We start from the raw sequence: 27,927 nt of genomic DNA on the forward strand, positions 1-27,927 counted from the left end.
AGAAGGTTTCCTGATGTCTTTTTCCTTCTAGCTAGCAACATGTTTGGCCTACTTTGCATTATCCAGAAGAATTGCTTCTGGAAAATCTGCTCAGCAATAAGGATTTTCTTAAGTCAGATGTGAGGGTAAAGTCATGCTGTTTACTCAGCTACATAGCAAAAAAGTCACTTTGCCTGCAGAAATGACTAAGGCAGAATATTTAACGATCTGAAGACATTCTAGTACTTTGTCCATTACACTTTACAAGCTACTTTCACTAGAAATTACACCAGATTACCACCTGCCAGTTACTACTCTAAAATTATCCTTCACTTTTGTTTCGATTTTCTGGATTTGAAAGATGGCAGGCTTGTTATTTATCCTATTTATACTCAGTCTAATTTAGAGAACAAAAGAACACCACCAGTTTCTGCAACTAGCATCCCAGGGGAGGATATGCTGCCATTGCATGTATCTGGGAATTTAGTGCTGAAGAAATAAACTGGAGCAATTGTTATTTGTATCTTGTAATTCTTACTGTGTTCATTTACCCTCATAGAGTAAGCAACATATGTCAGAACAAAATACCTTCAACAAGCTTTTAGAAAGCTCCTTTGAGCTTTTTCCTTTCTCTGACAAGTAGCAAATGTTTTGATTAGTTTCCCACATTTAGCTCCTGTCTTGTAATTCCTTTTCCCTGACTCAAGCTACTTCAAGTGTTCTTCAGCAAAGCTCTCCTTGTCTGTAGAACATGGTTTCATCATAGATGAAGAATTTCTGCATTTTCAAACCACTTAAAATTGCACAACCTGCTGTGCCAAGAGACTTGGGCCGTAACTTCCTACTTCAGGTTCTTCTGTCCCCTTGAACTTAAAAAGCAGATCACAGCTTCAACTCCCAGACAGATAGTCAGCTAACCACTCTGCTGGCTAAGGATATTTTCAGCACGAAGTTTTATCAAATTACTTTTTGAAACGTAACTGCTGACAAAATTCCTTTTGTGGTATCAGGAATGTGCTACCTTAACACACAGCATCCTAGTCAAAATATAAGAAAAGCTGATGAAACTGAGTAGAGAAAAATAAACCCGGTTCAAAACTGGATGTTGCAGAGGTCTAGTAAAAATTTCAGAATGAATCCACTCTAAACATTTGCATTTTTAAAGTGATTTAACACATTTTGAAAAATAGCTGGTTTATAAATCTCTTACCTTCTTTAGTGCAAAAGAGAGCCACTTTGCTTCTGCTTTGACACGTCTGTCTAAATATTGAAACAAAACATCATGGAAATCTCATTAATTGATTAATTTTGTTCATTTGAAGATCAGCACAGATATTGTATTCATTGCTGTAATCCAGCTGTTAAAAATTCCCTCAAACTGTAAAAAGAAACTCAAGGAGCTTCCTATGCCACATCATCCATGATTTCCAGCATCCACCTGAAGATAATTCAAAATATTAGTTCATCTTTACAATACATTTCGTGAGTAGGTGTTATATATTTTGCAGACTCCCTGGGCATGGATCCAGCTCTGAGGTCAGCTGGGATGCACAGTGTGTCCAGTTCTTATTTACGGCACCTGAAAGCACAGATTGCCAGTCTCCTCTTCCTTACAGACAAAGGACAGGATTTTCTTTGAAATGCCTTTGGTAACAGATGATCCTTCATGATGCTCTAAGAGTTTGGTTATTTTAAAAGAATCTAGGAAGTCTGCATAAGTAGGTATTAGAACACCAAAAACTTACAATTTCTGTTGAAAATCTTCAGATAAGAGAGGGAAGAATTGATGTTTTTGTCAAGGGAGGAGAAATCACTTAAATCAGCAAGCACTGTTGCCCAGCTAGCTGGCTGCCTTTTTATTTCCACAATTTTTCATTCCTAGTGTGTACATGCTTTTCTGAGTCAGGTGCAGAGCTACATTGCACCAATACACAGGTCGTTTCTTTGCCAGGTATTTCTTTGTAGACTTTAATCCCAACAGGTAGGTAGTATCTTTAAAACTGCAACCACCTAAAAAGAGGCTGCATTTCATGTTAGGTCATAGATACCAATGTGTGAAAAACAACAGTGTCAGCCAGCCCACCAGATTACCTTGAATCTGGAATTTAACCAAACCTTTGTCCCTTACATTGCATATACCTCATTCATACACTGTGAAAATCAGTCTATTTCTCTTCCTGAAAACCCAGTTCATAAAATTATTATTCTAGAGATAGTAGATACAGGCAACCAATTTCAGGAAATAAAATTCTGTGCACAATTTCGACAGGCAAAGAAAATATATGGAATATAACTGAGATCAGCCATGCTCAAGTTTTACACTTGTTTGACTTACCATACATCCAGCTCTATAGAGAAAACTTTAAGCTTTTATGTGTGCATTGCCTGCACTGTGCTGTTTCCTCCTATCAAAACTTTATGGTTCAGTGGTGTATTTGTTAGTTCTTGGTCAAGTTCCCATTAGTCCATAAGCCTGGCAACACCTTTAAACATACAACATACTCCACAAATGTTCTCCATGCTGCAGCTGATCCAGATGAGTACACCCAGACTGCAGGGCTCAGGAGCACTTCCCAGTCATCTAGACTGGATACCTGATGCAGCCAAAACAAAAACAGCCTCACCTTTCATGCACTCTTCCCCCTTAGCTTCTCACTTCTTCTTATCCATTTTCTGAATTCAGGGGACCGGAACATCTGTTCCCTACATGTAACTTTCATTTATGCAATAGATTTAATAATCTTCATTACTGATGTTTTCCCTTCTTTAACTTGCACTTTGGGAAAAACTAAATCTTTTGTGACCAGAATTTGTAACTCAGAGGCTCCAGATCCATTACTTCATATGCTTCCTAGAAGACCTCTTTCAAAAATGTCAAAAAGTACCTTGAAATTTCTGCTTTGCACTTTAGTGACTGAACAGAATATGATTGTGGATCTGCCTTTGCATCTGGTCACAACCCAAGGTTGTATTCAAATTCTGGATCACAACCCATTCTTGTATTACTCTGGAGAAAAGCACTTAGATACTGTTAGGCGAGAGGAAAAAAGACAGTGAGAAAGGAAAATCAAAGAGTTAAAAAGACAACTTTCAAGTATCAGGCACCGTTCAATAGTGGCCCTTCTAGATGAAGAACTATAAATAACTTAAAGGAATGGGGAAAATACTAATGTAAAACAAAAAAGCTACAGAATTGAAATGTAAGAATGCAAAATTAGGTCCTTGCCAGGCACAACCCTTTTAGTATTCTGCTAGTAGGGAAAACTTTGAGTATAGAAAATAATGGAGCCAAGCAAAAGAAAACTAGGTTTCTTCCTCAGATTTTTGTCTTCGCATATTTTGTATCTCTTCAGTTACTCAAGACAGTCTTTTCTTGTGAAACAGAAGGATTTTCTATGGAAGAAGGATGTTCTGAAAGCTCCTGGGAATTTCAAACAGAATGGAGAAACCATGAATCTACTTTTTGAAGAATGAACTTGCCAATGGGGATTAGGTGGTTCACCCCGTTTTGCCCCAGATTTCTAGTTCACTGGCTCTTCAAAGTCAGACTTTGACTGTCTTAACCATGAGATCCTGGCTCCTCATTAGTAACTGAACCCTGTTTAGTTGGGTTAATTTAAAGGAATATACCATTATCTGAAGCCAGAGCTAAGGAAACCTACTGTAAGTGAATATAGCCTCTACTGAAGAAGCTGTGGTTGCTCCAAGTTAATGAATCCAGACTACACGGGCTGCAGAGGATGGTAAGATGTTGCTGCAGATTTTGCTATATAGTACTTGCTGAACTTTCTTGCTCAGCAAAGATTTAACAAAGATGTTTGGTCTAGCTGCTTCAAGGGCAACACCTCTGTATCACTCAAATGCTGTTATTCTACCAGAATGGGCCCCTGAGGATTCACATAATGGTCTCAAAAGAGACTGCAGTGGTTGTAGACACTAAAATAATTGTACACTCTATCTTAAAAACTTACATGAGTATGTGCTGGGATTTATACACAGATACCATGGATAAAAAGAGCTTACCAAAGAGTTTGTCATCCTGCATTGATAAGTGACCACCCACAATACTGAAATAGATCTTTTTTTACCTGTTACTTACCCATTCACTAGAAGTGCGTGTAAAGTGGATGCATTTTTATTCCTCCAGTCTGAGTGCAGACTCAGCCATTTTTGGTCCTGCATTTGCTCATTCTCTATTATAATCTCTGTTTTGGATGGTCCTCTGAAACAAATGAAAGACATTGATGGAACTTCTGGTAGGTTTCTATGTTCTATGAAGACAAAGAGGCCCTAACATATCTGTTTACTCCAAAGATGTCCCAATGATATGGAAAAGCCACGAGTGGCACATACACAGTTAGGAGAATTAAATCACCCCAAGAAGTCAGGCCAGCCAACATGTGACTGTCACGTTGTATTTTCCAGCAAGAAGCAGAACTGGAATCAGGAACAGCAAGAACCTTCTGGTGGCATTTACTGTAATGCACAGATTGGTACTGTTTCAACAGTTTCTGGGGCTTCCAAAATGTGAAGAAAAATAGATCTTCATATGTAAAAGAGGTAACAGAAAAAATATCTTCTTACATTCTTGTCATTGGAAATCCATTAAAATTTAACAGTAAAGAGCAGTCTAAGTCTTATTAATAAGACTTGAGAGTATCTCTAAAGTCCAAGCTGCCTGCTTTGTGAAACAGAACAAATCACTGGTGACAATGTCAAACCTGTTCTTCTGCAACAACCTAACAAGTATGTCAGGGGTAGAATGGTTCATCAGGAGATATTTTCGTACATCCACTTCCTGTCTAGTTCTTGCCTGATAGACTCAAGAAATTGCTATTTTATTAAACCTTGGCTGCCAAATGGAAAAAAATAGAGCATTTCTAAATTACTTGTCATGCAGCTTTCCAACACAGAACCATTCATGATTAGCCATCAATCCCACTGAAAGACCAAATTCTAAATCCTAATTCATGGAAAAGAGAATGAGAGAATTTCAGAAAAACTGTGGTGTGTCCTTAAATTGGCCTCTCAACCCAATCTCTCATGATATTATCTGGTAATGCCAGCCAGGATATTAGTTTTTCTTTAGGTCCAAATCTCAATACTTACTATATTCCTTTTTAAAAAAAAAATCTTTACAAAACACCAACATTCTTTACCCACTTGATTGCATACACTAACAGAGATCAAGGAATTCTGTTTTATGGTAAAGTTGTCAGTATAACCATATGGAAATGTTTTCAACACAGCTGGCAGAATAAACCAAAGGTTGAGGTCACAGCCCTGGACCCTGCCTGTTACATCACTTGTTTTTCAGAACCTTCTCTGGGCATATTAAATAAATACTATTCCATGATCTACTAACCAGAATGTGCAGGCATATGTTTGCTGTAAAAGGAGTTTTCTTTCTCAGTGCCTGCCTTTAGCATACACATAAAGATCTCCTCTCTTTCATATTTCCCAGCCTTTTTCCTACCAAACATATGCAAACCTTTTTCTTATGATCACGTTCTGCCTTATGATCTTCTCTGAACAATGATGTTCACCATTTCATAACTGTGTACAGTCATATTTTATGAACTTGTAAATAGTGTCTGATCTATAAAATATGTAACTCAAAAATGTGTAAAAAGGTGCAAATATCATGCCACTTGATGAATCCAGATCTATATTATACTAAATACCAGATGGTTCTGATGAAACCTGCAGTTGTGAATTACAGATTACAGTGGTGCTGCAATCAGAATTAAGGAGATAATGTACTTCTAAATCGAGGTAACAACCTACCAAACACTGACACCTGCATGAAATTTTATAATTATTTTACTTAGCAAAGGTAAGATCATACCTATACCTTTCTTCTTTGGTGGTCACAGCTTGATATGAAACGCTCAGAACCAGGATACCTTAATTTATATCTTAAGAATGGCTTCTATATTTATGTTCCTCCCTTGATGCTGCTTATAAAAGATCTTCTTTTAGACAGGTAAGAGCCACCATTTGTCTCCTTTCATCTATTTAATGAGAAATAGCCAGAATGGAGGGGGAAGAAGAGCCTCATCTAGCCATTTCTAGATGAAGAAAGCTGGAGACAATGGTTAGCATTTGTGTAGAGACCAGAGCATTCTCAGAATTGCTAAAGAATGAGAGAACATGAGCTAAAAATCTTAGGAGTAAAGATTCAGGCTGGTGAGAGTTTCTGTGAGACTGTCAGATGGGCTGGACCAAGAGTAATAGGACCAGGACACATAACCAGGGACTGTAAATCAAATCACTCAGAGAAAAGGAGGGAGGAGGAGCAATGGGTACTCATTTTAGCCAGCCCCATCCTGTGCTCCAGAAACACAGCAGGCAGCAGGTTGTACTCAGTCCTTCTTGGAGCTGTAGCACACATTTTCTTCTGAGTTTCTAAGACCACAAGGTTATTTTGCTAATTACTTCTAGAAGCTACATCTTCAAGTTCAAAAACAGCTCTCCTGCCAGTTTTTTAGTTTAGTGGCCTGCTGAAGTAGCAATATCTTTCAAGATTTCAGGCCAAACAAATAAAGACTATTTTTATGAAATGCTTTCAGAAGCCTCTTTCACCTCTCTGTAGTTTTCTGCTTTCCCCATTGGTTTGAATATACCATAACCACTTTGCTCAGAAACTTTGCATGGATTTTAAATTAGTGCTTTTAATTATTACCTGTACTGGCAAAAAGCAAAATTGAAACAGTATTTGTTGACTGAATCCATACATACTGGAAGACAGTGTGCAGTTTTGAGGTACATCAGTTTAAGATGATATTTAGAAACTGGAAAGGATCATGCAAATGGCTTTCAAATTTTTGAGGGGCCTCTGGCACTGACTCATAAAGAGGGGCTGAGGGTACTGAACTTGCCTTTTCTTGTGAAGAGGAAGCTAAGGAACAAGTCAATAGCAACCTGGAACTACTTGAAGAGGAGTTAAAACATGAGCGAAACAATTTTTTCTCAATAGTGCTGCATGGTAAAACATGGGGAAATGGCCAAGACCTACAGTTTTGGAGACTCACAGCACATGGAAAGGAAGTAATTTTCATTAGGAAGGTGAAGCAGCCCTGGAATAGAGAGCCCTATTCATCAAAGATTTCAAGACTTTGCTAACAGAGCAGTGGTTGAACTGATCCCATTTGACAATAGGTGTGCTTCAAGTGGGAGAAGGACTAGATGTTCTCCAGATGTCTGCTACAAGAGAGAATTTTATGATTCTTTTGCACAGCACAAACACACTGAAATGACCAGAGCCTAGGATGAAGAGCTGAATCTTAATGAAGGCCAACAGTTACTAGAACAGACTTTTCACACAGCAGAGCATATTTTAACGTTACAGAACAGTCACCGAATCACAAAATCACAGAAATAATTAGGCTGGAAAGAGCTTTGAAATCATCACATCCAACCAATATCTGTGTGTAGATATCTGAAGTACCCACATTACTTCAGGAAGTTTATTAATGATATACATAAACTTAAGACATTCATACCATGGTAACAATAATTCACACCTTTTGAGTAATGATTTTTTGACCAGATCCCTCACCAGACTTTCAAAATAATTTATAAATCCTACCTGCACTACATGACTTTATAACATCTCACAGTGATATTAGGATGGAATTATTTGTGCACTCAAGTAGTATTTTAAAACCCACGTGGTTCTAAAAGTCTGAACAGACCATAAAATTTTAATTTTCTCATTTGTCTAATATCTGCAGTAAATCTTTATAACCAGAAGAGCTGCACTAGGCCTTCTAAGCTCAAACTTCTCAAACATAACACTCAGTGAATAATTTTTTGGGTTCCTGTAGTCTCAGCCTATGGGCTTCTCCAAGACTGTGAAAAGTTCCATGGTAAAGTAAGTTTATAATAGATGCATAACAAACAGCAATGTTTTATGACTTTTTTCTCCTCTACATTCGAGGTGATAGAAATACCAAGTTTAGTGGTATAAGACAAGTATGACTTTCACACAGATTTTCATTAGGTCCTCTGCACTGCTTTAAAGAATGAAATGGGATTTGGACCTGTGAAAAAATTCTTCCACGAGACTTTCTTTCACTAAAATGTTAACTATCAGAAATTCAGCCAAAAGAACCCATATGAGGCCATCAGATCCATTCCCCTAACTTGAAATAAGATCAACCATATCTAAATTCTCTCTGGCAGATTTTCCCCCCCGTCTGTACATAAATTTAATGAAGAATCCTCAGCATTTCAAGTCAATATATTCAAGCAATTTTTTTTATAATGTTTATCCTAAATTTTCCTACTTGTCATTTATCCTCATTACTCTGCCTTTTTTCCATGGAGAGCAGTTTATTCCTAACCTTCTACATATTTCAAGGCTCCTATAACTCCTTCCCCCTGACTGACCAGGCAGAGTTTCCAACCTTTCTTCACAGACCATACTTTCTAGGTCTCTGGTCATTTCTGCTGACCAATTCTCATTTAGTCCAAATCTAACACAAACTGAAGACCACAAAGTGATTACACGTAAACATTCTTGGTTAGTTCAGGCCGTTCCACCAGCCTGTCAAAAATTTTTAAATTCTAATCCTGTCCTCCAAAATGCTTTTCAGATCAAAATGCATTTCAGATCCCCAGCTTGATGCTGAATGAGAAATTATCAAGCCTGCTCTCCACTCTCCATCTGAATGACTCACTGATGCCTGAAGTTTTAGTTTTTCTGTTTTTCAGATTCTTAAAATCTGCTGGCTAGGGGTGTAGTTCTGAGCCTCATGTTAAATGCCAGTCAGCTCTCTTCACAGAGCAGGTAGACAAAACAAATCCTTTCCTGCTGAAGACCAAGGACAGCTTTCAGGCCCAACAGCATAAACAATGGTGAACTGAAGGGGGGAACGAGAAGGATGAGACCTCACAACCTGAATCTGTAATTAGTTATTCTTGCTCCTTCACAGAAAGATGTCTGCTAGATCTAATGAACATCACAGGGCACATAAAATTCTAACATATCTAATTCCTTTAATCTAAAAGTTTCCTTTAATCTAAGACAATTAAAGGAATATTTAATAACCTATAAATAGGTTATTATAAAATCCAGCAAAACATTTCAACTTGCAGTAGCACTAATAAAACTCGAGTAAGAATTTCTAAATTTTACTAATTTTTCAATTTCAACTTAAAAGTTAGAATATTTTTTTACTAAATTTAATTTCAAGCTATGTATGTTATGCGTGTTTAAGAGAGGAATTTTTAGAATTAAGAGAGAAAAGAGAACCCGTCTGTGTTCTACATTATAAATGTGCTCTCACTGGGGAAAAGTAATGTTTCATTAGATAAGCTGTACAATGGAAATATTTAATAAAAAGTTTTCAGAGCATTCTAGTCTGCTATCTGCTGATCACTATGCACAACAGTCAAAGTTTACAGTGAAAAATAAGCATTATGACTTGCATACTAAATTATAACAAAAAAGAAAACAAACTAGGAGGCAGGGACTAATTTTAGATTATGTAGTTCATCATTCGGTTTGTAACACATCTGGTGTACTTCTGTACAGCAATGTTTTCCATACCTGCCTAGGCTGGGTACGGGTATAAAGTCTCTAAAGATCTTACCACATCTTGATATCTAAATAGAGTAATTTATTTATACAAAAGCACATATCTGAAGGCAAAGAGTTCTGAGAGCGGCCTTATTCTACAACCAATTACAAACCTAGGCAAACAAAGTCTAAACAAGACAATAACTAAAGCATAGAAATCTTAACACACAACTCTAATGAAACAGCAAACAAAGCACAGAATTCCTAACAAGCAGAACTAGTAAGACTATAAGCAAAGCACATATCTGACATTACAGCCTCTAGGTAAATCAGCCTCCTATCTGACCCCAAGCAGGATTTTCCAGCCGTGGGGTCACAATAACAGAAAGGGAACACAAGATCACAGATCCCAGACAGGGGTCCCGGCCGCAGGGATCACAGTGGCAATGGAGGGGTCCCCAACTTGGCAGAGTTCCCGAAAGCAGGGTCACAGGGACAAGGAAGGGTCTCGGGGTCCCAAACCCTTGCAGTTCCCAGTTGCAGAGACAGGAACCCTCACAGACTCCCGGGGAACAGAGTCCCGGGGCAAACGCCGCAGGGGAAAAGGGAAGGGACGGGATCACAGGGGCCAGGGAGGATCCCTGGGGTCCCGAACCCTCGCAGGAGGAAGGGACGGGACCCCAGGGCCCAGATGCCAGGCTACCTTTAGATGATACCTTTAGAATCCCATTCGGCTTGCTGGCAAGGCTCCTTCCTCAGGCTGCAGGAGGTGGAGGTTGGATCGATAGATCGGATTGATCAATCAATCCCCCGACCAACTGACCCAGAGGCTTTTTATCCCAAATTGCAAAATGCATATTCATATCTTTTATCTACACAGTAACCAATCTAGGTACAATTCTAAAGTTCGTAAAACTACGAAAATCAGCGTCAAAACCTACGCACATAGCATATCTATTAACGTAAAACTCTATCTTACTAGCATAAGGTTCTACCTTGTTGTACATAAAACTCATACTAAAAATTATAAACAGTACCCTACTCTATTTTTGTTATGTCTGTACTCTATCACTAGGCCTGAAGCTGTGTCCTTCTACACTGAACTAGGACTTAGGGCATGTAAAGCTTAAAGCTAAGGGTTAGATTTCTACTTTGTGCATTTAAAGCTTTTATATATTCTAATTTTTCTAAAGGCTTTAATTCTATCTCTGTACTTTTCACTTCTCTGTGGAGGATCCATGGAAACATGGACTCCGACACATACCTTATTCTCCCTATTCCATTAAGAAAAATTCATTCAAATGTACTAAATTGCAAGTTTAGAATAAAGCATAATCCATAAACTGGATTACCTCTTGCTTCCAAGTGACAGTGACACGCTTCAGTTTAGTTTCTATAATTCCATTCTTGTAGGCCTCATGTGACAGCAGGTTTGAGAAAGGAAGCCTTGAGTTAGGCCAGAAGGCAATGGATTACACGCATATGGGCACTAATTTAAAACAAATTAGGCCTATTTCAGAGCTGGAACAGCATCTGTTTCCTGTCTGTACACATTGGTTAAAATGTTTCTTGGTCTTGAGCAGAATTCTCTAAAGCCACAACTGTGCCATAGAATATGGAGTAAAAGATCAAAACCTTGATTTTAACAGTACTAAAATCAGAGATATCTGAAATTTTAGAGTGAAAACACTTTAAAACATAGAAAATGGAAATTAAAAGTATTCACTGCATTGATAGAAAAAATAAACACATATGATTAAGTTATTCTTAAAATTTTTTGGTAGAAAGTTGGTAATCACTGTGATATTTTCAGGTTTCAAAATCCCTCAGTCCCATCTCCTAGGTGATAAACTAGTCAAACCTATGAAGAATGAGTTAACTCATAATTATACTGAAAAAATAAAAATCACTTGCTCGCTTTATGCTTGCTTTGCATGCTGGTTTTGGCTGGGATGGAGTTAATTTTCTTTGCAGCTGGTATGAGGTTGTGTTTCAGATTTGTGCTGAAAACAGTGTTGATAATGGAGGGCTGACTTTGTTTTTGCTGAGCAGGGCTTACCCAGAGTCAAAGCCCTTTCTGCTTCTCACCCCTCTGAAGCAGCGATGGGGCTGGGGGTGCTCAAGGGCTCAGGAGGGGCCACAGCCAGGACAGCTGACCCCAGGCCTCCAAAGGGAAATTCCACATCACACGGGTTCCTGTTCAGTAGGCAAAGGGGAGGAAGAAGAAGGAAGCAGGGAGAGATGTTTGGAGTGATGGCATTGGTCTTCCCAAATCATCACAGGTGAAGGACCTCGTTTTCCTGGAGATGGCTTGGCAGCTGCCTGCCTGTGGGAAGGGGTGAATGAATTCCTTGTTCTGCTGTGCCTGGGTGCATGGCTTTTGTTTTATCTATTAAACTCTTTATCTCAACCCATGAGCCTTTCTACTTCTGCTCTTCTGTCTTCCCCCTCCCAGCAGGAGGAGTGAGCAAGTGGCTGTGCAGGGCTGAGCTGCTGGTTGGCATTAAACCACAACACTCTGTTCTCTGAGTCTGTAAATCATAGGTTTCATAAAGTATCATTTTGTAGCTAAACTTCAAAGAAGATCAGTTGGGAGCACCTAAAGTTAAAGTTTCAAATAAAATCTAGATTTTTTTTAGCTGGAAGTATTAATTCAACTTCAAATTAAATGTAAAGTCCTTAATTTAAAGTCAATTAGCTTTTCATTTTAAAAACATGAAGTATATATTTCAGAGAAAAAATGTTGTTTTGAAACAAAATTTTAGTCAATTTCAAAAAAAAACCTTGAAACAAGTAACTTGATTTTTCAAACTTTTTTCTCCTGTAATGAAACTATTCACTGAATTTGAACAAAATTCACTTGTTTCTTTGTTCAACATCATCCTTTACAGAATTATTGATCACTAAGAAATCTTCCCATAGTGTAATTAATGCTTGTTTTTTCAAGACATGTAACATATTTATTCTTTTATATCTAATTTCTTCTTTTCACATCTCTAACAGAACTTGAGAGCCATAGTCTCATAGGCATTTTTAAATTTTGGGGCTTACTTTTTGTATCTAAAGCTCAGGCTGACATCATTCCATGAGCCAGTTTTACCTTTGAAAGGACACCTGTCTGTTTAATGATACAGGGTTCATATGCAGAGGACATCTTTCATTAGGATGCTTGGTAAGAGTTGAGGAGAGGGGGTGGAGGTCAAATAAGACTTTCCTGAATTACATAGCAGAAAGAGCAAAAAGGAAGGTTTATTTGCCTGAAATCTTGTCTGATAAAAGATGCTGTGCTTCTTGCAGTCCTTCCACCTTTTAAGGTCTTAAATCATGTCATTAAATTATAGAATAGGTTGTTCAGAGTCCCATTCAACCTGATCGTGAATATTTCCAGGAATGGGGTGTCTACCATTTCTCTGGGTAACCTGTTCCAGTGTTCTGTCATCCTCATTGTGAAAAAATTTATTCCTTATGTCTAGTTTAAATCTACACTATTTTAGTTTTAATATATAAGTCAAAAAAAGCAACCCCAAAACACTACAACTTGGAGATTTCAGAATACATTTCCAATGCAGAGAGATTTAATGTCTGTTTAGTGTTAAATGGAGTAAATTTGCATCTGGAAGCTCCTGGATAAAAAAAGAAAGAGAAAAGGGGGCAGTAGGTTTATAATGTACAAGTTACAGCATAAAATACTTTGAAAAATTATTTGTAACCAATCATTATAATAAGAACATTTCCTTCCTTGGTAATATTCATGTATCTTTCTTTTAGTCAATCACAGAATGGTTGGGCTTGGAAGGGACCTCTGGAGGTCAAGGGTGGCCACCTATAGCCAGTTACCCAGAAGCACATTCAGACAGCTCCAAGGCTGTTTGAGATAATAAAATTATGAATAAGAATTATCATTTGACTTTCAAAAAGAAGGAAAATATCCAATCATGGAACTAAAAAGTGTTATGTGAGGGGACTGACCACACACTTAATGAATATTTTAAGATATTGTCATAATTTGTCAGGAATTATCAGGTTGGAATTTCTTAAAAAAAAAGCCTTATTCAAATAATTCTATTTTAAACTACATATGTACATGAAAGATGAGCCATAATCTATCAGATATTAATTCAGCCCAATTCTAATAAACTGAATAAAGTTTACCTATTTTAACATTGGTTTATTATTGCTCCAGTGTACTACAACAGCTTTCTACATGTACCACAGCTCTATTTTCAGTAAATTTCAGCAATGAGTTATTAGTTACCATCCTTAAAAAATTAAATGAAATGTGAAAATTTTGCTACCTTTCTGCATCACCTACAGGATTAAAAGAGCACTGTGGCCACGGAAAACATGAATAGATTCAAGGTAGGTTAAGTGTATGTTACATTCTATTGAAGGGGTCTAGAAATCTAGATTGAATTAATGACTTCAAATACTTCCTCTTTGGCATGGAATTTGTTTCACTAAATGTCATGTTTATTCTTGGAGAAAAGGAAGCTTCATTCAGAAGTTCAAATTTATTATGTGAGCATGACAGAAAGATTCTGGCTTTTGTTTCTGTTATGTTCTTTAGGCAAATAAAACATTAAGCTAGCTTCCATTATTCCTCTTGCAGAAATAGTTATAGAGTGATAAAAACCAGATAAGATTGTGTCAAAACAAGAGACTGTTCATCCAGCAGCTTGACTGCTGCTTGTCAAATATTCAAGGTGTTTATACCAAAGACATTGAGTGAAAAAGTACCAGGAAAGACAAAAGGCCAGGCAGCCACAACAGCCTTGCCCATCCCTTTCATAAATACACCCACAGCAGATGCTACAGCAGAGGAAAGAAGGAAAAGGAGCCACTGATTTCGGTGGACCACCACTGACACAGCCTCCAAGAAATGGAGCAGCAGTCCCAGGAAGAAATAACAGTAGATTTTTAAAAACAAGTAATTTGGTAGAGAGCTGCAATTTTACCCTGATACTAGACCAGAACAAGCAAGTGAAGTAAAATTCCACTGTAGTCCATTGGGTAAGAGCTCTTGAAGTTTATTATATTTGCTGTATCATCCCTTAGCTGTTAGTGCAGCTAAGAAAGACAAATTATTCCACTATGTTTTCATAGAATGACAGAACAACTCCACTACAGCCTTTATCACATTTCAGAGCTGAGCAGACCATGCTTTTATGATCAGTATTTCATCAACAAAGAATGTGGACTTCAAAGTATATGACAGTGGGTTTCTTTAACTGAATGAACATCATGACAAAATGTCATTCTTCCAACATAATGTTCTAAACCTACACAGTGCACCCATCCTCAGCAGCATAGCCTCTAGCACACACCAGGACAGACGTGAGACTGACTGCTGTTCTGTCCTATACCTGTGTTAACAGAAAAACTAATAGCCAGAGACTGCATTTGAATTCACTGTAGTGAAACTTGAGACTCAGTCAGAAGTCTGTGAATAAACTTTTATGTCCTGACATAAAGAGGCAGTCAGATTAGGTGACACAATAGTCCCATCTGGTTGTAAACTGTGAAACCTAAGACTTGAGCATTCCTGTTAAACTCTTAGCATTACAAACAAGCAAATTTAACATTTTTTGTACCAGAGGGAAACATAAGAACTGCTAAGAATACATGTTGCATAACTTGAGCACCAGCCATCATCAGTCCAAAGCCTTTCAGACAATGCTTGGAACTTGTGCCTTTATGTGATGTTGCATCATGCACCACACAACACATTCCATCAGTCGTGCTATGAAAAACCTGAAAACCATATCCTCTGTGGAATTAGAATTGGCAAACAGCCAGGAAAATGGCTTGCATTTTGTGAAAGGGGCAGAAGAGCATTAACTTTAATGTTGCTTCAGACTCAAGGTTTATACAATCCAGAGAGACTGCTATTCTGTAAAATGTGTTACCATCATCAGTTAAATTAACCTAACTTCAACCACTATAATTTCTTTATCTTCCTTTGTTTTTTTCAGATTAATTTAGCCTAAAGTATTAAAATATCTGTTATTTTTAAATAACTAAAGTTATCCAAAAGCTATTAGAAAGGCATTACTTTTTTATTTTAAACATTACCACATTATATAGCAATTGGGAGTTTTTATTTGGCAAAGCACCAGACAGTTGTGAAAAGTAGTTTGCAGAGCTTTACAGAAAATAAAAATTTGAAATGCTACTATTCATGGTAATTCCTGTTCTGAGACATTAACAAGTCTTCAATTTGATATCTCACATGCATTATTTTTTCTCTAAGAATAAACAGGAGAACTATTCAAACAAAATCAAGTGCTGCTGTAAGTAATTATTAAAGAAATCTGCACAGCCACAAAACTGGGTGGTTCTGCAGTGTGCTCTAATGTGACAGAATTTGTATATTCACAGCTTTAATTTTCTGAAGGAGTAAAATGAAGTTGTTCCCATTGGGAATACTTGCAGAAAAGGACTGCATGAAACATTTTTTTTTTATTTATTTATTTATTTATTTTAATGTAAAAAGAAGTTTTATCATTACTTGAGTTCTGTGCAATACACAGTCTAATTAACCTGCACCCTCAATGGTGAGTAGAAAGAGCTTAGAAACATCAATGTTATCAACCTCACATTCAGCCATTCTTTATATAAAAGTCAATTAAATAATGTATACAGGACATAAATGCCAAAAGATGAAGTTCATGGCTTCAGATCAGATTTCATTGTGCCATGAAACTCTAATTATTCAGTCTTCCATTTCACCATATTGAAAACATTACCCTCTGTGACATTTTCATTGAATCCCTATGCAGTGGTAACCAAAAGAATTAAATAACTATACTGCTCATATTACTCCTTTTGGAAATCACTTCTGGTAACACATTATAATCTTTGTTTTTCTTATGGCTTTTCAAAGCTAATTTACTGTATTTCTGGCAGTGCCACTCCACAAAAACTTGGAGAATAGCTAAGAAAATCAGGCTTCAGGTGATTGACAAAATCAGGCATTAAGAAAGGAAAGACAAACACTAGTCTGGTTTTCTGAAGAACTGCAAGAAAGAATTAGAAGTTAGTATTGGAGTCAAACTGAAGTTGTAGGCTTCAGATTTTAATTTCTCACTGCCCTTGACACGATTACCTGTCACTAGTAAAAAGATGTTGTAGAAAAATTGATTTGTAGAATATGTCATCCTGTTAGAGAATGGACTTATGAGATTTACGAATCATTTTTGTCTCTCATATTTCTTAAAAGTGTAAGATTGATAACACCTGTTAGCAAACATCAGTGAAGAAGTAGGAAGGTGTAGGTTTCTACTCAGGCTGATTTCAGCCTAGGCACACCTCTGTAAAAAGGAGGGAATCAGAGGTGTTGTGATAGTTTATTACCTTTTCATTTTCCCAGCAGCAAGCATCATAGGAAAGAGAAGCAAATTTTGTTAGGACCAATGGCAAGGTGAACATGAGCCAGCAGTGCCCTGGCAGCCAGAAGGGACAATTCTGTCCTGGGTGCATCAGGCACAGCATGGCCAGCCAGGCAAGGGAGGGGATTGTCCCACTCTGCTCTGAGCTGAGGCAGCCTCACCTTGAGTGCTGGGGGCAGGTTTGGGTGCCACAATGTAAGAAAGACATTAAGCTGTTAGACAGCATCAAAAAGATGGCCATGAGGATGGTGAAGGGACTGGAAGGGACATTATATGAGGAGTGTCTGAGGTCAGTTGGTTACCTCAGGAGGATAAGCAGAGGGGCAGACACTGATCTCTTCAATCTTGTGACTAGTGACAGGATCCAAAGGAATGGTATGAAGCGTCAGGGGAAATTTAGGTTAGGTAACAGGGAAAGGTTTTTCACCCAGACATGGTTGGGCACTGGTACAGGCTCCCCCGGGGAAGTGGTCACAGCATCAAGCCTGACAGAGTTCAAGAAGAATTTGGACAATGTTCTCAGGCACAGGGTGTGATTGTTGAGGTGTCCAGTGTAGGGCCAGGAGCTGGACTCAGTGATACTGATGGGTCCCTTCCAGCTCACTGTATTCCATGATTCTATAAAGCTTTATTAGGATGCTATATAAAGCTAAATCATAAAGATAATGCAAATATTATTTAGATACACTAAACCAGATGGAGAAGTATAAAATTGTTGTGTGTTAGAATGGCAGGCATTCCATTTACAGGTGGTCTTCATCTCAGGGCATCTGTTAGAACAGATGTCAAGTATCCCTGCAGTGCAAGACTGCAGAGTTAAGTGCTGCCTCCCCAACCCAGGGTCTTTATCCTCTTGTGTACTTTGAGAAAGGTACAAAGAACATGCATGTCAGAATGTGTAGTGGAGAAAGGCAAACAGATAAAACACTTCTTGATTCAGTTTGGGGATCAGACACTGGCAAAAGACAGCCTTATGTACCATCAGATATTACTCTTCTAGTAAGAGACAGCTGTGAATATCAGAGCAGCTGAATATATATATATAAATAAATATTTATATATAATAGGAAAATACATATGTATTTAAAATATATAAATATATATAATAAAAATTTGTTTTTTATCCAACAGTTATATTTTGCATCAATTATGCCACAATTTAGTGCATGCAATAAGACACTTAGAGGCTATTTCTTTTTCTGAGTTCCATACAGAAACCCTCTCTAACTATCTGTTGTTCAGAGATGCCCAAGTTAAATATATCCACTTGTCTAATTTACAGGACTTACTGCAGAATGCAAATAAATGAAGATGATTTTTCCTGTATTTCCTAAGTCTGCTTTAATTCTTTAGGAAGAAACAGAGTATTACATTGCCAAACAATTCTGAGCCTCAGCAATAACTGTAAGTTCAAGTACTGAGACCTGGCAAAACACCATTATCTTTTCAAAGCACTCTTTTAATAACACTCATGAAATGTTTATAAAGTGGTGAAAGTGCTAGATTTTAGTGAAATTCTGTTCCTGCCATAGTTCACAAAATTTCTTTACCTCTTTTCTCTGTGAACCATTTCCACACTAGGTCTAACATATCTGTGATCAATGATAGTTCACATCTAACTCCACCACTCCAGTTATCCTAAGAAATTCATCAAAGCTACAAACTACTGACCTTACCCTAAACCCATCTGGTTGCAGGCCAGCTGGCTTAAGTTTTCTTGCCACTCATCAGCACAGACATGGTTATCAGCAGCTGACCTGTGAATAGTCAGGAGCATCAAGGAATTCGTGGTTTTAGACAGTGTAACTGGAAAGAAAAAAGGAAGAAAACTTCAGTATTATTTGAAACAGTTTTAGAGATGGAAAACTGAAAACATGCAACTACGTTTGAGATTCTTCCAAGTGGCTGGCGCTTTTCCTAGCTTTACATGCTGAATAGCTATGCAGTGTAAAACCAAGGCAAGGATGTTATCAGAACCTTGCTAAGAGTGAACAGCACAAGACACTGAACAGCAAAGGCTTCAAGAGGGTAAGAATAAACCTGAATACTTCTAATGCATCAGCACAGATTCAGATGGGTTGCTGATAGCCTTAATTTTCATAGCCTTTATCTAGTTAGATGTTATAAATGCCAGGACAATTTATTACCAAATTCAATAATTTGGTTTATTAAAAATTTAAATCACAAAATTTGGAATCAAATTACAGAATTTTAAGCAATAAAAATACCCCCCACAAACAGCGACACTTACTTGACAGAGTTTCTCCCGGGAAAAAGAGAGCCAAGGGTGACCTATAGACATAGACCCTGGCCGTCTGTGTCTCTAGCTGGGTACACAAATTTGCCATGCTCGAGGCTTGGTTTTTATACTCTTTATTCTGCCTCTGGCAATATTTCCCCATATTTCTCTTTGTTTTTTGGTTAGCTATTCAAACCCAAATCCATCTCCAGTCGGATTGAAAAGAGCTCCCCTCCCAAGTCCATGTGTTAATGTTCAGTTTCTATGGATCCTTATAGTTGATGAATGTTTGAGATATGGGTGATATTGCTTGATGGTCTGTGAAGGTGGCTCCTGAGGTGTGAGTTGCTGATACCGGCTCATCTCAACAGGTCCCCTCCCAATACTTGAGAAAGCTGCAAAGTCTTTTGTTCCCTTCTGAATGGAGAAACCTCCTAAAACATAGACTTTTACCTGATATAAATTTATACAGCTTTATAATTTTCCAATTTACCATAAGAACATGAATTAATCATCTCACGTTTTTCACATTAGACAATCTAAATGAAAGACCGTCACCATTTCTTCTCTCTTAATCTGTATATAAAAGCTCTGGAACTGCTTTTGTCACATGCAAGAAACCATTCTCTAATGGTCCTTCCAAATCTCAATGTCTTCTTAATCTCTCCTCTATCCACAATACTTTCCAGATTACATCATCTACACATTTTCTTGCTATATCACTTTTGTTGTATCTTTGCACTGTGACACTGCTCACTGAGCTTTTGCTTTCTCTTTTTCCCACTTCCTTGCATGCTTTCCCAACCTCACCCCAGTCTTTTCTTTGTTAACAGAGGGAGCACCTCTCCACCACTGCATTCTGAATTAAATCACCAGTGATTGCTACCATCACCCAAACACCCCTTTGAGGCACCACACAGCAGAAACTTACCACAGTCCCATTCGTCTGAGCTGTCACCACAGTCTGCCTGCCCATCACACCAGAGTTCCTGTGGCACACATTCATGGTTGGCACATTCGAGTTCACTCTCTTCACAAAATGCTGCAAAGACAAAAACATGCTTCCTCCTGAGAAAGACATGATCAAAGTGAAATTCACATTGAGACGAAAAACAGAGAACAAGGGCGAAGGTAGATACATATCAGATTTACAGAAAAAGTAAGTGAGACATCTGCAACAAAATTCAGCATGGATACCACTGATGCTGAAGGTGGTTGCTGCCACGCAGTGACAGGGGGTATTGCAATTCAGAGGGAAGGAAGAGTGTCTACAAATGCAAGATCTGTGATTACCTAGTATCATTTGTTATATGAAACCTGTCTAAGCCCCTCAGAAGCGGTAAGAGAAAATACTGTTCCATGCTTTTAAGCCAGCTGATCCAAATTTCTTTAATTCTTCATGGTTTTTGAAAAAAATATTTTACCACAATGAATATCTATTTCCTTTCATCCACAGCAATTATATATTCATTTTTGAATTTGCCTTTGCTTTTGAAAATTACGTATTTATTTTTATCTCCACTTTAGGGGTAGAGAACTGTTATACTGATGGACATGTTCCAGTTCACAGCTGATATCCTCATGTACAGATTTCCAGAATCTGTTCAGCATGGGAACCACAAGAGCTTCCATTTGCAAATGACTTTCAGTTTTCCCCCAACAACCTCCCTTCCAAAAGGCAGGTTTGTAGAAGTACAGTACCTTCCTCACTAACACACTTCCCATTTCTATAAACCCCATCACTAGGGAATTCTGAGACCTGGGGGCGGGCAGAGAGGGAGTGAATGCATGGGAGGGACCTGCACTAAGTTGTGCCCATGTTTGGCTGATGTACAGCATTTTTACTGCCATACAACCCAAGCATTTATTTGCAACACTAGTACAAAAAGTGCACCCCACAGTGAAAACCACACAGATAGAGCAGGCAGTGCTCTCTACTCCTAATCTTTCTGGCTCTGAAATAAAGCATGCAAAAACAGAAAAAGCACTTTAACTCCACCATCCAGAGAGAGCAAAATTCAAAAACTGGAAATCCTCAGCTGGGAAAACTTGGCTGTCATTTTAGAATATTCAAGCCCCAACTCAAAAGCAGAGAGGAAATATACTCTGGTTCTTATAAACTAGCTGAACCTTAGCCCTTTGGTAATCTTTTCTCTGTCATGGTCTTAATGTGTGATCACAAGTAAATCCCTTTAATACCACCTCCACTGTTTAGATTACAGCATGGAGCTTGGAAGTTAAATGGTATACAATGAAAAGCAGATTAAGAACTGTTTTGTGAGCTTCAGTTTCCCAAAACGCAATGAAGTTTGATCTAGCAATACATGCAGGCTGCTGTTCATTTTGGCAAACATATTCATAGGTTTCACTTAGCACATAAAATGTGCCTACCACTCTGCTCCTACCAACAGAACTCCAGAGATTCAGAAGCAACTTCTTTTAAATCACAAAATTATACCCAAACATCCCAGCAAAAATGATAAAATACCAGGTTTACTCAAAGAATGAAAAATTTCATTTTTCAACCAACTTTACCAACCAATGATCCCTCCTTTCTTGTGCAGACTCTCTCCCAGTATGTCTTTTCTACCTCCTTGTCTTGAGAACATGCCCACACACCAGGTTTTCTTAAGAGAAGATAACTCAGAAAGTGAGTTAATGAAAGTGTAGCTGACATCTCAGGGCACTCACTCCCAGCTTGGTGTGCAGGGTGAGAGCCTGCAAAGCAGCTGCTGTTTGCAGATGTTCCACCACTTCCCATCCCATTCTCAGATGGAAACAGTGGAAAAAGAACTGAGGACAGCCCCTGCAGGGGACCAGGGTGCCTGCTGCACACTGCCAGCACTCCAAACAGACCCACACTGTGCACAGGGACAGTGTGCCCACCACCAGTGTACTGTAGTAAGTTTTCCATCATGATTATTACCAAAGTTTGGACTGTAGAAGAAATCTGAGGGCCAAGTAGGGAGGCAGAATGAATCTAAGAAATGTCAATCAGGAAAGAAACTAAATAAGGAAGAGAGACATTTGACATTTACCAAAAAAACAGATCAGAAGTAAAATCAAGTAGAAATCAAAGAAAAAAAAATGAGGAGTGAGTAGCTATGAGCTGTGACTGTATGGAAGGAAGTTGAGGAAACTTGGGAAAAGAAGTCCAAAATCTACAAGGAATAAAACTACAAAGGCACAAGAACAAGGAGGGAGAAAGAGAAGGGAAAAAAAAAAAAGAAAATGAGGACAAGAGTGACCAAACAGACAGCAAAGATCCAAGGATGTGAACAACAAAGGACACAAGATGAGGTAAGAGAGGAATTTGGGCTACAGACAAACTGAAAAGGGAACTGAGGGAATGACTAAGTCTTTCTGCCTATAGAAAGCATAAAGCATTTTTACTTTGATTTTATTTTGCACCTCAATTTCCCAAAAATGTGATCAGCCTTTTAAGGGAGGAACAAACTTCATGAGTTCTTACAGCAATTCTTTTCATCCATCATGTCAGGGCAGTCTGGGAAACCATCACAGATCATAGTGTGTTTGATGCACAGCTTCTTCAAAGGGCACTCCCAAAGACCTCTTTCTCTGCAACCTGAAGGCACAGAAGCACAGTTCTGAAACACTTGCATGCAATATTGAATCAATTGTTTTCTTCCTTAAAAGTCCTGAAACACACCAAATATTTGCACTTGCAATATAAATTTTAGAAGGTACCAAGTATAGTTACTAATGAAGAAATGGAAATGATTGGCACAGTGCACATTTGATAAATGGATCTAAATATTATAACACTTCATAATACTTCAGTGCTTTTAAAATAATGTGATTATATATTTTTATATAATTAATAATTATGATTATATATTATACCTATCTTTAATAGTTTAAGCATTAGCTCAATTAGCTCAAAACCCATACACCACTATTCTTGAAATACACTTTCTAGTCATATAAGAACTTTTCTAATCCTGAAGTCTGTAGAAATTCCTTGGTCTTTCAAAAGCAAATCCTATAAAAAGCATGAAATCTCCATGAAACACTGTAGAAATACATACTTTTTTCTGGTAGTGCTGATGCAGAATCTAACACAATCACAATGAAAGGTAATGAAAGAGAAGTAATACAAAACTATGTCAAAGTGCTTTGACAGCAAAACTCCTGTTGGTCAGCTAGAGGAACTTAAGAATAGCCCAAGCTACATTTTAGAAAACAGTCTTCTCTTGTTTTATTCCACTTTTTATTTGCATCAACTAATAAAGCATTTTATTGTGATACCAGTTTAAATACTTTGACATACTAATGTCCTGCATGTCTGTCTCTCTGGTTTTATAGGAAGACATAAAATGATGTGTTGTCCTGACTAAACCAGATTATTTGATTGCCTTGTTTGGTCTGTTCTATAGATGATACTTTTCTTTTTAACCTAGGGGCAAATCCAAATTGATAGTCCTGATGTTCATACATGCAAATAGTTCAGGTATAAATTTTTAAAAAGTATTTAAAACAGCATCTTTCTTTGTCTGGACCTGGAATTGTGAAAGCGTATCAGCAGTAAATTACTAAGCAAATGTATTATTTCCAAGAAGTTTTAATTCAGAATATACTTTACAAATACAAACCAGAGAATGCCTACTGAATTACTGGAAAAATCTATTCAGGTTTTAACTGTACCTAGATGTGTGAAGTGCTTGATTCCATTTAGATTTGAAAAAACATGCAAATAAATGTTAAAGCCTAGAGAAATAAATAGCCTTAACCTTTGAAACTAATTCCTCATGATCAAATAACTTTCTTGGGTATCATCACTTTCCAGGTCTTCTTGACAATATTTGTGGTAACTATTAGTGAAAAACTAACTGAAATCAAGCAAAATCTCTACTCTTATATAGAACAAGGAATGCAATGTTAGGATCTTGATATGAATATGAAATTTAAAAAAGCTTAAGGCTCCCATAATTTATGAACCTTGCCATTTTTTAGCAGTGTTTACATTTCATTAAATACACATTTGCATTTCCTCTTCATCGCACATTACAGTGTTACACTGTGAAGTGTGCCAGGGTTCTCCAAAACTAATCACAAAGACAAATACGGAGACAATTCCCTTTGAAAAATTCACTACTTACTGAATTCAGTGTTCAAATACACTGTTTCGTTGGTAGAGATCATCTACCATTTGCAGTATTTATATTTCATCTGTAATTATTTTTGTGACATGCATTTTTAATTCAATGAAAGGGAAGTGGAAACAGAGGTAGGAAAACTATCCCCATCTCAAAAATACATTTTGAAAAGAGATATGGTTTCATATGTGATTTTAGCTTCATTGTTCTTCATAGTATAAATGAAGTTACCAATTGTTATCCATATATACATTTCCCACTCAATTATCATTCAATTATTAATGTCAAGAGCACCACATTTTTCTCTCAGCTAGTCTTTTTCAGCCTCCCTCTCCCTGCACTGTAAAGCTGTTCCACGTCTATAATTTAAAGCACTTCAAATACAACGGTTTCAAATTAAACATTCAGTGATTTTTAATGTCAGAAAACCAGTTTAAAAGGATAAAGCTAATAAAATGTGAGCTATCCATTTACACATGGAAATATCATCAAGTTTGGATTTTTGTCCTGCACACATGGAATACGAATAAGTCAGAGACAGTTACTTCTGGAGCTCTGCAAGGACTTTTTGTTCTTCAGTAACAGTATGAGCCCTGGTCAATGTAATGTTCCTCTGACAGTGGTAATTTCCTAGCTGATACAGTCTTCTATATTTATAGAAACTGATAAGAATTCTGCTGATTGCTTGTGACATTCTGTCTAGACTTTAGAGAGAGATCCACTCGAGAAATGAATGTTACTTATTAGAACAATATTTCACATGTTAATGTCTAGGACAATAAAATTATCCTAAAAGATACATAACATAACTCTAAGGAGTTCAAAATTGGTGGCAACAAAAAATATTTGGCAGGGAGGACAATTGAGACAATTGATTCAAGGTAAAGAGATGTCAAACTCTGAAAGAGTCACTGTGATCATCATCTCTGACTTTCCTTGGTAATCCAAACAAGAGAATGACCTAATGTTAAATCATATTTCAGAGAACATATCCTTTGTTTTCTTTCCTTTCTTTTTTTTTACAGGGGTAGTGGAAGGGAAAGAAGAAAGGGAAAGGGAGGGCGGAAGGGCGGAGGAAGAAAGGAAGGGCGGAAGGAAGGAAGGGCGGAAGGAAGGAAGGGCGGAAGGAAGGAAGGAAGGAAGGGCGGAAGGGCGGAAGGGCGGGCGGAAGGGCGGGCGGAAGGGTGGGCGGAAGGAAGGGCGGAAGGGCGGAAGGGCGGAAGGGCGGAAGGGTGGGCGGAAGGGCGGGCGGAAGGAAGGGCGGAAGGGCGGAAGGGCGGAAGGGCGGAAGGGCGGAAGGGCGGAAGGGCGGAAGGGCGGAAGGAAGGAAGGAAGGAAGGAAGGAAGGAAGGAAGGAAGGAAGGAAGGAAGGAAGGAAGGAAGGAAGGAAGGAAGGAAGGAAGGAAGGAAGGAAGGAAGGAAGGAAGGAAGGAAGGGCGGAAGGAAGGAAGGAAGGAAGGAAGGGCGGAAGGAAGGAAGGAAGGAAGGAAGGAAGGAAGGAAGGAAGGAAGGAAGGAAGGAAGGAAGGAAGGAAGGAAGGAAGGAAGGAAGGAAGGAAGGAAGGAAGGAAGGAAGGAAGGAAGGAAGGAAGGAAGGAAGGAAGGAAGGAAGGAAGGAAGGAAGGAAGGAAGGGCGGAAGGGCGGAAGGGCGGAAGGGCGGAAGGAAGGAAGGAAGGAAGGAAGGAAGGAAGGAAGGAAGGAAGGAAGGAAGGAAGGAAGGAAGGGCGGAAGGAAGGAAGGAAGGAAGGAAGGGCGGAAGGAAGGAAGGAAGGAAGGAAGGAAGGGCGGAAGGAAGGAAGGAAGGAAGGAAGGAAGGAAGGAAGGAAGGAAGGAAGGAAGGAAGGAAGGAAGGAAGGAAGGAAGGAAGGAAGGAAGGAAGGAAGGAAGGAAGGAAGGAAGGGCGGAAGGGCGGAAGGGAGGAAGGAAGGAAGGAAGGAAGGAAGGAAGGAAGGAAGGAAGGAAGGAAGGAAGGAAGAAAGAAAGAAAGAAAGAAAGAAAGAAAGAAAGAAAGAAAGAAAGAAAGAAAGAAAGAAAGAAAGAAAGAAAGAAAGAAAGAAAGAAAGAAAGAAAGAAAGAAAGAAAGAAAGAAAGAAAGAAAGAAAGAAAGAAAGAAAGAAAGAAAGAAAGAAAGAAAGAAAGAAAGAAAAGAAAAGAAAAGAAAAGAAAAGAAAAGAAAAGAAAAGAAAAGAAAAGAAAAGAAAAGAAAAGAAAAGAAAAGAAAAGAAAAGAAAAGAAAAGAAAAGAAAAGAAAAGAAAAGAAAAGAAAAGAAAAGAAAAGAAAAGAAAAGAAAAGAAAAGAAAAGAAAAGAAAAGAAAAGAAAAGAAAAGAAAAGAAAAGAAAAGAAGGAGAATACAAGCCTGATCTCGAAACTCCCAGAGACTGAGAATACATGACACACTGGGGCTAAATAAACCCTTGGCTACTGCAAACATTGAAATAATCTGCTTTTTAAAAAGAAGCATTTTATACAGCTGCCAAGATTGAATTTTAGCCCAACTTTAGCTTTCTGGTGTTGTCTTGGAGGAGTAGAAATTCTCTTATTGCCACAGTTTTGTCGTTCACATAAATTCGGCTTCCCTCTTAACTCATTCTCAGTTAAATTATACACAGAGTTAACCCCATTCTGCTGGAATGTTTTCCAATCCTTTGCTCATAAGCACACCTCTTCTCTAAATCCTTAGTGATGTAGAATTATTCTCTTTGCCCCTAGGTATGCCAGGCATGTGTGCAGACCTCCCTGAAGGCTACGGTTTAGTCAATTAAGAAATATTTAGAGCTCCCTTCACCTTCTGAAACTGTCCTGCCAGCATGTACAAGGACATGATCAAGAGATTTCTTGATTATTTCAGGCTCAGTACATCCCATTAAATTAATAGCCAATAGCATCTATACTAGAAGTAAACTCAGAAACATATTGGAGAATAAACTTAGAGGGTGTATGCTTGTACTTGTAACTTGAGGTTGACCAATCTAAAAAACACATGCAGAATCCACTTCAGCAACACAATATATTGTAATGGCATCTTTTGTCTATACATCCTAATGAGCACATTATCATGTACAAATTTAAAACTACATTTACAGATTCAATATTTAATCTGCCAGGGAGTTATATTTTAGTTCAGTAAAGCCTTCAGCAATATGAAAAGAACTAAATCTGCAGAAAATTTTTAGCTTGATTCTTTAATGAATACTCAAACATCCCACAGTGTGGTTATCAGAATCTAAATGATCAGTTATCACAAATTGTATTCATGTTGATTGAGAATTCTTGCTATAGTATTTTTACTGATACTGTCTTTAAAAAACCCCAATACTTTTAAACATACAAAAAAGGGGCTTATTCTCTGAACTCTCATGCTACGATTCAAGTAAGTGAATGAAAGATAAAGCTCATTTTCTAATGCTGGAGGTACCCTCCATTCCACTCGTTGAATTATTTACCACAGCTGTCCTCGTCGCTGTCGTCCTCGCAGTCAGCTTGCCCATCACACCTCCTGGATGCCAGGACACACCTCCCAGAGCGGCACTTGAAGTGGCTGGGTGAGCACTCTGGCAAGGACAACCAACAGGGAGGGGCGGCACTCCGTGAGATAAGGGCTTACATGGGCACCTAGTTATCACTGGGGCTGTTTCGGAAGGGTAAATAACAGCCCTAGAAAGCTTGTGAGACTGGA

The 27,927-nt window shown here is 38.1% G+C and overlaps 1 protein-coding gene across 4 annotated transcripts in view; it reads right to left on the bottom strand.

Moving 5' to 3' along the window:
• CORIN (corin, serine peptidase) overlaps window positions 1-27,927 on the bottom strand; it is a 143,114-nt gene that overhangs the window by 12,501 nt on the left and 102,686 nt on the right. For all 4 annotated transcript variants that reach the window (XM_063401885.1, XM_063401886.1, XM_063401884.1 and 1 more), the window contains 6 exons: window positions 27,695-27,802; window positions 22,605-22,718; window positions 20,064-20,174; window positions 18,570-18,699; window positions 4,079-4,201; window positions 1,190-1,239 (listed from right to left, as the gene is read on the bottom strand). In XM_063401885.1, coding sequence (XP_063257955.1) covers window positions 1,190-1,239; window positions 4,079-4,201; window positions 18,570-18,699; window positions 20,064-20,174; window positions 22,605-22,718; window positions 27,695-27,802 — 636 coding nt within the window. The remainder of the gene's footprint in view (window positions 1-1,189; window positions 1,240-4,078; window positions 4,202-18,569; window positions 18,700-20,063; window positions 20,175-22,604; window positions 22,719-27,694; window positions 27,803-27,927) is intronic.

This window comes from Prinia subflava, chromosome 7 (assembly GCF_021018805.1).
Source record: "Prinia subflava isolate CZ2003 ecotype Zambia chromosome 7, Cam_Psub_1.2, whole genome shotgun sequence".
In the NCBI taxonomy this organism is placed as follows: domain Eukaryota; kingdom Metazoa; phylum Chordata; class Aves; order Passeriformes; family Cisticolidae; genus Prinia; species Prinia subflava.